The 15,252-nt window shown below is 43.2% G+C and overlaps 1 protein-coding gene across 1 annotated transcript in view; it reads right to left on the bottom strand.

Annotated features, from left to right (window-relative positions):
- Positions 1 to 57: 57 nt before the first annotated feature.
- The window catches only part of LOC113809462 (coiled-coil domain-containing protein 170), a 16,718-nt gene continuing 1,523 nt past the window's right edge, over positions 58 to 15,252 (bottom strand). The window contains exons 3-16 of the mRNA XM_070118065.1: positions 14,480 to 14,604; positions 12,403 to 12,565; positions 10,738 to 10,905; positions 9,968 to 10,112; positions 8,762 to 8,934; positions 7,844 to 8,044; positions 6,588 to 6,725; positions 5,247 to 5,410; positions 4,730 to 4,838; positions 4,354 to 4,464; positions 3,648 to 3,773; positions 2,551 to 2,723; positions 1,710 to 1,847; positions 58 to 938 (exon numbers count right to left, since the gene is read on the bottom strand). Of these exons, the coding sequence (XP_069974166.1) occupies positions 755 to 938; positions 1,710 to 1,847; positions 2,551 to 2,723; positions 3,648 to 3,773; positions 4,354 to 4,464; positions 4,730 to 4,838; positions 5,247 to 5,410; positions 6,588 to 6,725; positions 7,844 to 8,044; positions 8,762 to 8,934; positions 9,968 to 10,112; positions 10,738 to 10,905; positions 12,403 to 12,565; positions 14,480 to 14,604 (2,118 nt within the window). The 3' untranslated portion in view covers positions 58 to 754. The remainder of the gene's footprint in view (positions 939 to 1,709; positions 1,848 to 2,550; positions 2,724 to 3,647; positions 3,774 to 4,353; positions 4,465 to 4,729; positions 4,839 to 5,246; positions 5,411 to 6,587; positions 6,726 to 7,843; positions 8,045 to 8,761; positions 8,935 to 9,967; positions 10,113 to 10,737; positions 10,906 to 12,402; positions 12,566 to 14,479; positions 14,605 to 15,252) is intronic.

The following is a 15,252-nucleotide window of genomic DNA, read 5'->3' as shown; positions in this document are numbered from 1 at the left end:
GCCTCCTACAGGAATCTGTCTTTCCTCTATACGCCCCTCCTTGTATCTATGAAAAAAATCCTCCCCAGATTTTAAAGAAATTTAAAAACATGTCTATAGTATATTTTATCGAGTATGAATTAGGTACTTCATTATTAAACGTATTTGACCATATTCTCGTTAAGGGAATAAATATAATTAGGGAGACCCAAAGGTTAATATATATCCTGCTATATATTTTGTATTTTTAGATCCTTCCTTTACTACCTTTTAAAATTCTACAATAATCTATTTACTTTTTTTTAACTGTCTGTGTCTGTATACATGGAATATGTGTATGTGTAGTAGTGTGTATATCTATTTCTGTGTATGAACTCGAACGCAACATCCTGTGAGTAAAAGAGAAATATGGATGCAAAAGAAAAAAAGGATGAAAAAATGTGACATGTGGAGTAGTCTAGATGTTTGTAGTTTCCTGTGTATCGTCAGGCATACGCACGGACAACACATAACACACAAACACACACACAAATGCAGAGACGTTCGTGTATGTATGTCTTCTGTGCATGAGTGTACATATCCGGCGTTGTACTACGTGCATAAACGTCCTGAAACGTTTAAACATCTATCACTGATCCCCCCCCCCCCCAAGTTACCTCATCCCTTTGAGATGTATTTTTTTTGTCTCAATAAACGTGTCAAAGTCAAAAGTCTCTCTCTCTCTCTTCCTTCTTCCCTCTCTTTTCTTCCTTCTTCTCTTAGATCCTCTAACGCCTCAGCTATATTCATCCTCATCGGTGGACGGGCGTTTCGTCGGGCTCGGGGTCCGGGCGTGGGCGGAGGGCGGGCGTCTCGAGTGTCTGGCTTGTGGGCGGTGGTTGTGGGCGTCGTCAGCAAGGGCGCGGAGTTCCTCAGACATGTCGAGAAAGCCTTGGTCCATGCGGGAGGTGGGCGAGCCGCTGAAAGGGACAGGGTTCATATGTTCCAAAACGTTTTTTTTAAGAGTCAAAGCAAAGGAAACGTTTGTCTGAGTTGCTACTTGAAAATAATATCTACTGTATTTAAATATCTTGTCGACTACAGGTTTAATAACCCGGATATATTGGCTTATAAGAGAATGGTAAAGATGCAAACTAATGCTTACTTATGCTTAATTTTCTAAATACGTCGGATGGGACATTAGAATACACAGAAAGCAGGTGTTCACATAGGATGCGGTTAACCAGCTTGCATATATTATATATATATATATATATATATATATATATATATATATATATATATATATATATATATATATATATATTTATAGACACACACACACACACACACCAAGAAGGAAAGACAAAGACACACAGAAAGACAAACAGAAAATGACGTCTCTTCATGTCCACCAGGGCGCCCGCTATTGTACTCCTATACTTATTCATAAGATCTAACGGCCGGCTTGTTAAAATTGTGCGAGGACCGACCCATTGGACATCAATTTTACAGACACGCATATACACAGAAATAAATGCATATCTATCCATCTAGACATGCGCATCTACCGTATAGATAGATTTATAAATATATACTTATTTGATAGAGAGCCAGATACGCCCTCATTTCTGAGTATATGCGTGTCTGTATATACGAATATTCATTGGGTCAGGCCGTAATTCTTAACGCGGGTCGAACGCCGGTAGCCTGCGCGGGTGATCCTTCTCTCTCCCTCTACGCATCCTTACCTCGGTGGCGAATCCAGCCTGTAGGGGGGAGCGGCTGAGGAGGGGCGTGTGGGCGACCTGAGGGGCGGTGAGCGACTGGCGAGTGTCCGGGCGCTGTTCGGGCAGCCAGAAGTAATACCATTGAGGGATGAGTTTCGACTGAGAGAAGGGAGAAAAAGGGTGCTTTGCGTCTAATATCCACTGAGGCTTCCTTAAGTTTCTTTGGCTAGAACTAATACTCATTGCAAGAAAAAAGGGAAGGGAATATTAATAAAGAGACGTGTGCATGTGTAAATAGAGTAGTTGCAAATAGAATGGTGAACTTGATGAGTTGTGTCCATCCCATTGCAGACAGTAGTTAAAGGAAAATGTGATAAAAAAAGAGAAACTGGATTAGAAAGAGAAAATAGAAAAATGAATTAGAGAGCTTGAGTCAGTGTGTAAACGTGTTTCAATTAGCCTTACTATTTACCGTCTACTACCAATTGTCTGCAGCCTCTTGCTACTAAAATGCAGTATCTTTCTATGATTTCACTTTCCTCTCTACAGATGCTGCCATAAATATTGTCTTTTTTCAACTAAAAGTGCAAACTCTGCTTCTCAGATATCACATCAATCATATTTGGTGGCAGCGGTGGGATGAAATTTTCAACAGCTTTACAATGCTCATCAAATTTGGTGAAGTATTTTCATGAGACTAAATGTGGTCTATCTAGCTAGTCAACCAAAGGAATACAGGTAACGAGAAATAGAGAGAGAAACAGGAGAAAAGAAAGAAAAAAAAGAAGAGTAAGAGAGAGAAAGGACAGAGAAGCAAAAAAAATAATGAAAAAGTAACCAAGAAAGAAAAACCTCATATCACCTGTTGGGTCTCGAAGGCGCCGTCATCTCATCGATTCGCCGTGACAGATCGTTGAGTTCCCGATGGGCGCCGACGACACGCTCCAGCCGACAGATGGCCTCGTAATCTCCCTCGGCTCCAGGATCTCCGTCTAGACCAAGTAAACTCACCACAGCCCGACGAAATTCTTGGAGCTGTGGTCGAGGAAAATATTCCTAAAATGGGATGTGATTTTCGGTGGAATTCCTAAGGCATGAAATTCTGAACGTGTGATGTGATTTATGATAAAATTCCTGAAGCTGTGAAAAAGGAAGAATTAAATTCCTAATGAGATTTATTAATGGAATTCCTCAAGTATTTTATTACTAAAGAGAGATATGATTTCCGATGATATTCCTGAAGCTGATGAGGAGAAAGAATTCAATTTCTAAAGTGAGATGTATTTTATGATAGTGGGTTTCCTGAAGCTGTGGTGGAGGAAGAATTCAATTCCCAAAGTGGGATGTGATTTATTATGGAATTCCTGAAACATGAAATTCCTAAAATGGGATGTGATTTATAACGGAATTCCTGAAACATTAAACTTATAGTGAACAGTGATATGTTATGGGATTTCTGAAATTGTGTAGAAGACTCAAACTCCTAAAGTGAGATGTACTTTATTGATAGAATTCCTGAAGCATTAAATTCCTAAAATGAGATGTGATTCATAAAAGAATTCCTGAAGCTATTGAGGAGGAAGACTAAAATTCCTAAAGTGAGAAGTGATTCACGATGGAATTCCTGAAGCCTTAATATAATATATATCCTTAGACGAAGGAAATAAGGATATCAAAAAGCTGAAATTCCGAAAAAAGAAAAAAAGTATATGCCGGTTTTCCTGAAACTAGTTTACCATGTGTGGAAGTAAGTACAGTAAGTAAGAACATGATACCGTAGGCTGAAATTTCAAAAAATGGAAGAATATCCCATGCTGCCACCATACCCAAAGATTTTCTTCACTGACAACATATCCTAATATTCCACTGATTACCTTACCCTAACCCAACTACCTGTAAGACCCCAACCTGCTAACCTACAAGCCCTATCCAAACCTGCTTACGCCCTGCCTTCCGTACCTGCTTCTCTCTGCGTGTTAGGTCTCTCACTGCTTGCTTGGTGACGGCGAGTTCTTGTGTTATGCCTTCGAGACTGTTTTCGTTCACACGGCGTTCTTCAAGCATGTGTTCTCCATGGGCTTTGATCTGTGCGGGGAAAAAGTGGGAGGGGTAGAATGAAGGAAAAGATAAAAGGGGGATAGAAAGACGCTAATATGTGTGGAAAGTTAAGAAAGGAGGTGCTTACGAAGAAATTAAACGAAATACCGGATGAATTAAAGAAATAACTGAATGAATAAAGTTTCAAAAAATAAATTCAGCCTAACATAGATAACAAATATCCAATATGACAAGGTGGTGGTGCAACATACATGTCCGGTGCAAAGGCTGTGGCTTCCTGTCTGAGCAAGTCCTCCTGAGTGTACATGATCAGCTGTTTTACACGCCTTCCACTTCCGAATTCATTTAACCCACTCTCAGTACCTAAATCTCTCACATCCTGCGTACTTAACCCCTTCGTCACGACTGGATGAACCTGACACTCCAGCGGGCGGAAACAAGAACCCGAGGTCTATAGAAGTTTATATAGACTTATAAAAGACTTTACAAACAACTGTCCTTGAGGAAAAGCCGATGTAACAGGAGTCTAACCGTTCTGCGACAGTCTTGTTGACAATGCATATGTTACCTCTATATATTTTCCTTTCTGTCTCTGTCTGTCTCTCACCTGTTCCTTCATTTGCGTTATTTTCTTTTGTTGTCGTGATCGTATTGCGTCCAATTCGTTAATCTTCGCCGTTAATTCTTCCACTTTCTTCTGCTGTTGCGTCGAGCGACCCTAGAGAGAGAAAAATATATTTTTCGAATTAATGTATGCATTTCCATTTAAAATGCATTGCTAGGTTATTTAATCTGAATTTAAATGTTTCATGTTTTTATGCATAATTATCTCACTCTACAGAAATGTAATATCAGTGATCTTCAAAAGAAAAAAAAGGAAAGAATATGTATATATACGTGTGTGTGTGTGTGTGTGTGTGTGTGTGTGTGTGTGTGTGTGTGTGTGTGTGTGTGTGTGTGTGTGTGTGTGTGCGCGCGCCCACCTTTTCCTCCGCAGCGTCAGCAAGTTGCGCCTGAAGGTCTCGAAGCTGGAGTCGGGTTTCGCCCAGTTCGGAATTGAGTCGCTCGACCATCCGGCATTGGCGCTTGTACCTGTGTTGTGCGAATTAGCGTTCTTGAGTCGCTTTCTGTTTTCTATCCTTATTTGTTTAATCATCTATTTAGTTTACGATGTTATTACTTTGGGTTCTCACTTTGGCTTCTTTTTGTTACTAATTCTAGTTACTATTATCGAAGTTAAAATAGTATGGGTTAACTACAATGGAGAGGAGAGGAGTGAAAGAGGAAAGAAAAGAAAGTTGAGGAGAAAAAGGGAAGAAAGGAAAAAGGTCCAGCAAAATAATATAAAAAGGAAAAGAGAACACCAGAGAGAGAAAGAAACCAGGAGAAACTGAAATTGTGAAAAAAACAGTCCTATAAAAATCGAAGCCAAACCAAATTACAACCCCCCCCCAAAAAAACAAAAAACAAAAAAACAAAAGGCAAATCAGAGAAACCCACTTGGCAATCAGTTCATCTCTCTCCTCCTCCAGGTGTCTCGAGGCCCTCGCAGCGTCCTCCGTCAGGGCGAGCTTCCGACGCAGCATATCCACGTGGAGGTCCTTCCGGTCAACTGCCTCCCGGAGACTCTTAACCTTCCGTTGCAGCTGGTACACGGTGGTCGTCTGCAAAGTGGAATGGGGAAAAGTTGAATACGTACTTTCTCTGACACATACTCTAGCTTCTGACGCTGAATGATCAATACTACACTTAAAAGTTGAGTTGGTGAAAGGTAATAATTCTCCCTGATAAGGACTCGAACCTCTGCCACTTCAGATAGGACCCAGAATGATCAGCACTGCACTAAAAGCTGTTTGGGTGAAAGTTAACCTTCTCTGGTTAGGGTCATACCTCTGCTGTTTCAACAACCCAAAACGATTAATACTACACTAAAAGCCATTTAAAAGAAAAATAATTACCCTCCTGGATAAAGACTCGAATTCATTTTCTCCAGGTTACACTTAGAGAGAACACAGCCGCATAAAAGGTATCTGCTGGAGTGTCTTCTAGCTTGTACCAAGAAGGGTACTTTACATTTCAATACAAAAGGCGCTACTTCATTACTCCATCATACACAATATGATCGTGAGGAGGAGGTAGTTATTTGGGTGAAAGGTAACCCTCACAGACAAAGAAATCACTCTCTCAGAGGACCACCCACAGAGTACAGAGCCAAACCACTTGACCACATACTGTCTAGTCAGAATGTACATCAGCTTTGTGGTTCAACAGTCACTGTTAGGTTATGTGGTCACTGATTTCATTCTCTCTCTGGGCATTTAAATTTCAATATATAATGGTTTTGCATTTACATATACAATACTTTATTGGGTTGTGCCATCATACACGTTAGAGTGAATCAAATGTTTCTCTTTATTTATAATTACGAAACTTTATGTCGATGCAAAATCTTTGATCGAAAGAAAATATAAAGGAGTATGTATATCAACATATATATTCAGTAATGAGAAAATAGTATACAGAGATTAACATAAAAAGTGTAGTTTTTGTCATTTGTGTATGTAACAAAGAAAACAAATATAAGAAAGAAGGCATATCCCCAAATTTGTTTTAAAAAAACGACACAAGAAATAATACTATTTGTGTTTTTTTGTAATTTATATGCCTGCAACAAAGAAAAACATTAGGAAAAAGACGTATCCCAAACTCCAAGAAAAAAAAAAACGAAATCAACAAGAAAAATGCTATTTTTTAAGATTTTCACCAAATTCAAAGTCAACCAAACGACTTAAAATGGAAGTCCATCCCTTAAAATCCAACTTAACCGAAATCTCTCCGTACTTTGTCCACTATCTTCTCTCCTTCAAGCTTGGCCAGCTGTTGACATCGGCAAATGATCATCTCGACGTCATTGGTGACCTCTTGACCCATCTCCGTCAGCCCCAGAGCCTCGACGACACGGTTCAAGAGCCGCTCGGTCTGGAAATAGGTCAGTCGAGGTCAGGGGAGGTTAAATGAGAGTAGGTGTAGCTGATATGGATGGTGTTGGTTTTATATATAATTTTATTCGTATTGATTTTTTTTATTGGGTTAATGATATTGGTACTCTAAAGATAGGGTCAGAGTGGCAAAGGGAGTTGAGGTTAACCGAGGTCAAATGAGCTTGATGATATTGGTATTTCTTTTTTCTTTATTTTTCTTTTTTAGTTTGGAGGTTACTTCGGTTTTCATGTTATGGCTATACTGTTTGGGCATGGGGTTTAGCAAGAGTTAGGTGAATATTTCATCAACCTCCTTTACTTAAATATTTTATCAATTTTACCCTCCACTCCCCAATTCCCTTTGCCCCAAACTCCTTAAATCGCTTTACCCCAACCTCTCCAGTGCCCTCAACCCCCCTTCCGCCTCCACCCCAACCTCACTCCCAAAATCCCCAATGCCTCATTCTCCTTTTCCTACCTTAACCTACATTCCTCCCTCAATCCCTACCCCGCCTACATTCCTCCTCCACCTAATCTAACCTTCACCTGCCCCAACCTCACTACCCTGCCCCTCCCTCATCCCCAACTTCCCCAATGCCCTTAACCTCCCTCAACCCTACCTCCACCCCACCCAACCTCACTCCTGGCCCCCCTTACCTTACCTTCTTCCTCAACCCCCACCCTAACCTTCCCAATGCTCATCCTCAACTTTCCTCCCGCCTCCACCTAACCTCCCCTTTACCCTACCTCCATCCACTTGCCCACCCTCAACCTCCCTCCTGCCTCCACCTTAAACTCCCCCTTGCCCTACCTCCACCCCCAATCTCCCCCTTACCCTACCTCCACCCCCTTGCCCATCCTCCTGCCTCCACCTAACCTCCCCCTTGCCCACCCTCAACCTCCCTGCCTCCACCTAACCTCCCCCTTGCCCACCCTCAACCTCCCTGCCTCCATCTAACCTCCCCCTTGCCCACCCTTAACCTAACCTCCCCCTTGCCCACCCTCAACCTAACCTCTCCCTTGCCCACCCTCAACCTCCCTGCCTCCACCTAACCTCCCCCTTGCCCTGCCTCCACCCTCAACCTCCCCCCGCCTCCACCCCACTTATCATACAACCTTCTCTTTCTCGATGACCACGTGCTCCCTCGCAGCCTCCGCCGTCTGCGCATCGGCCTCCAGCTGCCTCCCTCTGGTGGTGAGCGCGTGCACCTCTGCCTCGCACTGCCGCCCGCGCTTCACTGCCGTCTCGTAGAGTTCGGATTGGCGCCTCGACTGCTCGCCCAGACTCGTCACTTGCGAGGTTAGGCGCTCGATGTGCTGTGGGCGGCGTGGGCGTGGTTTGGGTAGTGGGATACGAGGTATGAAAGAAAAAAGTAGGTGAGTTGGAATTAAGTCAATTATGACACGGAAAGGGAGATAAATATGGGTTAGATTGGAATGAAGTCAATGGCAATAAGACAATTGGCACAAAAATCGTTGTTGAGATGTTGATAATATGACAAACCTAAACGTAGAAAAAAGTTAATGCGAACCAAATTGATACGTAACAAAATTCATTAAGTACGCAGCTCGTATTACGTTAGGGAACTTTTATTACTCACGTAGCCCCTCACTTCTGCCGCCTCCGTGGGTTACGTACTCATTTATCTCATATATATTAATTATTCACATAGCCCTCACCTCCGCCTCCGTGGGCTACTGACATTTTTTTATTATTCACGTAGCCCTCACCTCCGCCGCCTGCGTGGGTTAACTTATTTACTTTAATAATTCATCTCCGCTGCCTCCACAGGTTACGTACTTATTTATTTCAATTATTCACACAGTCCCTCACTACCGCCGCCTCAGTGGGTTCCGCACTTATTTACTTTAATTATACACCTCCGCTGCCTTCGTGGACTGCGAACTTATTTACTTCAATAATTTATCTCCACTACCTCCGTAGGTTACGCACTTATTTACTTTAACTATAAACTTCCACTGCCTCCGTAGGTTACGAACTTATTAATTTGAATTATTCCCGTAGCCCCTCACCTCCGCCGCCTCCCTATTGGCTGCCACGAGCCCCTGAATCCTGTCATTGATGGCCTGGACGTCGGGAGCCACGCGCTGCTCGGGGGTCGACAAAAGGGCGGCCACCGTCGTCAGGAAACCACGGCTCTCGACCTCGCTCTGCTGACGGCGGTGGTCGGATACCACGGATTCGTCTGCAGGAGGGGAGAGGAGGGTGGAGAAGGGGTGAGAGGATGAGGGGAAGGGGGTGAGGGGGAGGGAGGATAAGGAGGGTGGGATGAGGGGAAGGGGGAAGAAAAGGGGTAAGGGGATGAGGGGAAGGGGGAGGAGGAAGGAAGGAATGAGAGGAAGGGGTGGAAAAGGGGTAAGAGGATGAGGGGAAGGGATGGTGGGGAGGAAGGAAGGAGGGCGGGATGAGGGGAAGGTGGTGGAAAAGGGGTAGGAGGATGAGGGAAGTGGAAGATGAGGGAAAGGAGGAGAGAAGAAGGATGGGGGGGTGAGACGTAAAGAGCAAAGGATGGGATAAAGGATGCAAAGAAGAGAGGGAAAGGGGTGGGGAAAAAGGGAATGAAAGGGAGTAGATAAGGGATAACAATACATCAGAAAACAACAAATTGATACAAAAAAAAAAAAAAAAAAAAAAATACATACTGAAAAATATATAATTTCGAGGAAAGACAAAAAACAAGAACATCAACTTGATATACGAAAACACACCCACTAAAACCACACGCACAAGCAAAAAACGCACACAAACAAAAACATGCATTAAAAACACACAAGCATAACACAAACAAGCAAAAACACATTCTAAAAAATCACATACAAGCAAAATCACTCAAACAAAATAAACACACAAACACAAGCAAAAAACACACAAAAAAACGAGTAAACACACACACACACACGCATAACACACACAAGCAAAAAACACACCCTAAAATACACACACAACCAAAAACACACAAAACACACACACACGCATAACACACACAAGCAAAAAACACACCCTAAAATACACACACAACCAAAAACACACAAAACACACACACACGCATAACACACACAAGCAAAAAACACACCCTAAAATACACACACAACCAAAAACACACAAAACACACACACACACACAAGCATAACACACACCCTAAAACACACACCCTTAAACACAAACGCAACCAAACACCACCCGCCCCAACCCCACCCTTCCCAGCAGCTCCCCCTCACCCTTAGCCTGCTGCAGTTGCTTCTCGGCGGCGTGCAGTTCCTCCAGGGTCGCGTTGTAGGACTTGTTGGTGTTGTGGAGTCTCTCCCGCACGCTCTTCACCTCCTCCTCCAGGGCTCGCAGTCGGGTCCTCAGGTCGTCGTTCTCCTGGTTTTGTGGAGGGATTTTCGTCTTTATTGCGGTCTTCGGTGTGTTTTTGGTTTGGGAATTATTTGCACTAGTTTGTTCATTTATGTGAGGTTTTGTACAGGATTGTCTGTTGTTAAAAGCAGCGTATTTGACTTTAGACAATTACCCCATTATATATATATATATATATATATATATATATATATATATATATATATATATATATATATATATAAATATATATATATATATATATATATATATATATATATATATATATATATATATATATATATATATATATATATATATATATACATTTAGATATATACATATGCAAATATGTATATATACTTATTTATACACACACGCACACACACACACACACACACACACACACACACACACACACACACACACACACACACATATATATATATATATATATATATATATATATATATATATATATATATATATATATATATATCTGAAAGCCTTGTGAAAATCAGACCTGAATAACTGATAAAACCCATTCATAAAAATCCATTAATTAACACATCCTCTTCCTTCCCATCGTGACGGGATTACCGACCGTATCGACCGCCGAGAGACAACAAAAGACTAAACAACCCCCTCTTACCTTCCTGAATTCCGTAAGGGCGAGTTTCTGCTCCTCGACCGTCCTCTTCTCGTCGTCCAGTTCGTTTACGAGTCGCGAAACGGTCTGTCTCGCCGAGCCCGCTTCGCCCTCGGCCAGCTGAAGCGACTCGTCCAGCTGCAGCGCTTGGCTTCGAAGTCTCGCGCATTCCTGGTGGAGGAAGGAAGTGGGGAGTGAGTGGGGAAAGGGAGTGAAGGAGTGTGGAGTACGTCCTGGTGGAGGGAGGAAGTGGGGAGTGAGTGGGAAAAGGGGGAGTAAAGGAGTGTGGAGTCCATCCTGGTGGAGGGAGGAAGGAGTCTATTCTAGTGGAGGGAGGAAGGGGAGAGTGAGTGGGAAAAGGGGCAGTGAAGGAGTGGGGAGTGAGTGGGGAAAGGGAGTGAAGGAGCGGGGAGTCCATCCTGGTGGAGGGAGGAAGGAGTCTATTCTAGTGGAGGGAGGAAGGGGAGAGTGAGTGGGAAAAGGGATTGATGGGGTGTAGGAGAAGCAGAGTTGTTAAGTGTGTGAATACAGGAATTAGTGCAGTGTTAAAAAGTGTGTTGAAATAGGGATTGGTGAAATGTCTTAGAAAAGTAGAATGTGAATGATTGATTTTGTTATAAAAGTATAGTGTTACAATGGAGATGAATGAAGTACGTTAAAAGTAGAGTTTTAACGCATTAATGAAGTGTCAAATAAGTTGTGTTCAAATAGGGATTAACGAAGTGTGTTAAAAAATAGTGTTAAATTAGGGATTAATGACGTGCAGGAGAGTTATTGACTGCGAAAATAGTGATTTATAAGGTGTGAGAAAAGTAAAGTTATTAAGTGTGGAAAGATATGGATTAATGAACCGTGAGAGAAGAGTGACTGAGTTTATGGGAATAAAAATTATTGTGGTTATGGAGGTTGAAATGTGGAAAATGAACAAAATTACAAATTATATGAGGGAACAAAAATCCACTGTGAATACGTTTGTGGGAAGAACACTTGTAAATTTGTGAAGAATATAGTATTTAGGGAAGGAAGTTTATGGGAATTACAATGATCCTTGAATTAATTAAGTTATCGGAAAAATACGTTAATTGATAATATATACTTAAAGGTTGATTGATATTTTTTTCCTTTTCTGTGCGAATGGTTGCTAATCAGCTCTGAATAAAGAGGAAGAAATTATTAATATAAAATTACCACCGTTCAGAAAACTGTCGCACAGAGAGGAAGAAAAAGAAACATGGATACAAATAAAACGAAAAATATTGATTATAATCACTAACAACAACAACAAGAAAAAAACTAACATACACACAATCGCACACACACACACACACACACATACATGTATACACACTCAAACATATCCACACATCCACACACGCACACACTAACACACAAATACACACACACACACAAACAAACATCCACATCCACACACAGAAATACACACATACACATACACACACAAACAAACATATCCACACAAACAAACACGTTCACACACAAACACACACACACATATACCCACACAAACACATACACACACACACACACACAAACGAACACATCCACACAGGAGGAAGAGAAACACACTAAACACAGACACATGCCCACAGACACACATTTTTCCTTTCTCTTCCTTCCTTTATTCCTCTCTCTCTCTCTCCCCCTCACCTGCACGAGCTCAGCCAACCTCGACGACAACTTCTCCTGCGCATCCTTCGGGTCAAGGTCACCCAGGCTGAGAGACGAGGTCACGACCCGAATCAGCTCCACCAACCTCTTGTGGGCGTGTTCACTCCGCTGTTCCGCCGCTTCCCGTTCTTCAAGGTGTGTTCTGCAAGGGGTGGGCGTGGAGTAGTGGGTGGGCGGGGAGAAGTGGGCGGGCGGGGTGCAGTGGGTGGGCGTGGTGCAGTGGGTGGGCGTGGTGCAGTGGGTGGGCGTGGTGCAGTGGGTGGGCGTGGTGCAGTGGGTGGGCGTGGAGTAGTGGGTGGGCGGGGAGAAGTGGGCGGGCGTGGTGCAGTGGGGGGGGGGGAGGGGGGGGAGGGAGGAGAGGGAGGGATGGGAGGGTTCGGAAAAAAGGAGGGAGAGATGGGAGAGGGAAAGGGGGAGGGGGAAGGAAAAGGAGGGAATGAATGAGAGGGGGGAGGAGGGAGGGATGGGAGGGAAGGAAGAAGAAGGAGAGAGAAGGAGGGAAGGAATGGAGGAGGATGGAGGGTGAGAGATAGAGAGGAGGGAGGAGATGAAAAGGAAAGAAGGAAGGGCGAGAGAAGGATGGAGGGTGACGGAGGAAGTGAAAAAGAATGGAGGGTGAGAGAGAGAGAGAGAGAGAGAGGGTGAAAGGGAGAAGGTAAGAGAAAGAGTAAGAGAGATAGAAAAGGAGGGGGGGGAGAGGGAGAAGGTTAGAGGGAGAATAAGAGAGAAAAGGAGAGGGCGAAAGAGAGGGGGAAAGCGAGAGGGTAAGAGGGAGAGTAAGAAAGAGAGAGAAAAGGAGAGGGTGGGAGAGAGGGAAGGAAGTATTCAGAGAGGGGGAGAGGAAAGAGAAAATCAAATCAGTCCTCAGTCCTCAAATCCAAGGGTTCTCAAACTTGTCAGGCTACGACCCTCACAAATTACTTTAACAGCAACACATCTCCCTCCCTTAACCTTGCATTCGAGTCTGACCTCCTCCTCCCTCCCTCAACCTTCGAATTCGACCTCCACCCTCCCACCACCAAGCCCTCGACTCTGACCTCTGACCTACCTTAACCTACACTCGACTGACCTCTGACCTACCTCAACCTCGCCTTCGAGTCTCACCTCTGACCTACCTTAACCTACACTCGACTGACCTCTGACCTACCTCAACCTCGCCTTCGAGTCTCACCTCTGACCTACCTTAACCTGCACTCGACTGACCTCTGACCTACCTCAACCTCGCCTTCGAGTCTCACCTCTGACCTACCTTAACCTGCACTCGACTCCTCCCTCCCTCAACCTTCTCTTCGAACTCGCCCTCCACCCTCCCCCCACCCTACCTCCGAATTTGACCTCTGACCTACCTTAACTTTCCCTTCGAGTCTGACTTCTGACCTACCTTAACCTACACTCGACTGACCTCTGACCTACCTCAACCTCGCCTTCGAGTTTGACCTCTGACCTACCTTAACCTGCACTCGACTCCTCCCTCCCTCAACCTTCCCTTCGAATTCACCCTCCACCCTCCCCCAATCCTACCTTCCGACTCACCTTCAACTCTGACCTCCTCCCTCCCTCAACCTTCGAATTCGCCCTCCACCCTCCCTTAACCTTCCCTTCGAATCTGACTTCTGACCTACCTTAACCTGCACTCGACTGTGGCATCTGACCTCCCTCATCCAAGATCTTGACTCTGACCTCTGACCTCCTTCAACCCTACCTCTGACTCCTCCCTCCTCCCTCCCTCAACCTTCGAATTCGCCCTCCACCCTCCCTCCTCCATCCCTCAACCCTACCTCTGACTATGACTTCCCTCCCTCTGACTCTGACCTCCTTCAACCCTCCCCCCGACTTTGACCTCTGACCTCCCTCAACCTTCCCTTCGAACTCGCCCTCCACCCTCCCTCCCTCCCTCCCTTCCTCCTTCAACCCTCCCTCCCTCCCTCCCCCAACCCTCCCCCCGACTCTGACCTCCACCCTCCCTCCTTCCCTCCTTCCACCCTCCCTCCCTCCCTCCTTCAACCCTCCCTCCTCCCTCCCCCAACCCTCCTCCCTCCTTCAACCTCTGACCTACCTCAACCTGCACTCGAGTTCGCTAATCCTGTCCGCATACTGCCTGTTCTCCCTATTAATGGCGCCCAGAGAATATTCGCTCCTCCGCTGGTTGGCTCTTAAGGACACGCAGGCGGACTCCTCCTCCTGGCAAGATAAGGATAAAGATAAAAAAGATATATTTATTTCTTTTATATCTATTTATATCTTTTGTATCTATGTTGTTGTTACGGTTATTAGTTTCGTTATTTTTTCTTATTATTGTTGTTTATGGTTATTTATTATTATTATTATTATTATTATATTTATTTCTTTTATATCTATTTATATCTTTTATATCTATGTTGTTGTTACTTTTAATAGTTTCGTTATTTTTTCTTATTATTATTGTTTATGGTTATTTATTATTATTATTATTATTATTATTATCATTATATTTATTTCTTTTATATCTATTTATATCTTTTATATCTATGTTGTTATTACTTTCATGTGTTTCGTTATTTCTTCTTATTATTATTGTTTATGGTTATTTTTATTAGGGTCGTTATTGATTCTTCTTGTCATTATTATTTATGATTATTTTTATTAGGGTCTTTATTGATTCTTCTTATAATAACGGTAATAACTAATAAACAAATAAAAATGAATAGAAGAATACATGAATAATGAAAGGAAGAAAGGAAGAAATAAATAAGTAAAAAAATAGATCAGTAAGTGAATAGATACATAATAAGTATCAAACAAACGTATAAATAAACAGACAAACCAATAAAATGAGAAAAAAATAAAAAG

Source organism: Penaeus vannamei, chromosome 41 (genome assembly GCF_042767895.1).
Source record: "Penaeus vannamei isolate JL-2024 chromosome 41, ASM4276789v1, whole genome shotgun sequence".
NCBI lineage: Eukaryota > Metazoa > Arthropoda > Malacostraca > Decapoda > Penaeidae > Penaeus > Penaeus vannamei.
The sequence above is the reverse complement of the archived record's forward strand: the minus strand, read 5'-3'. Positions and strand labels throughout refer to the sequence as shown.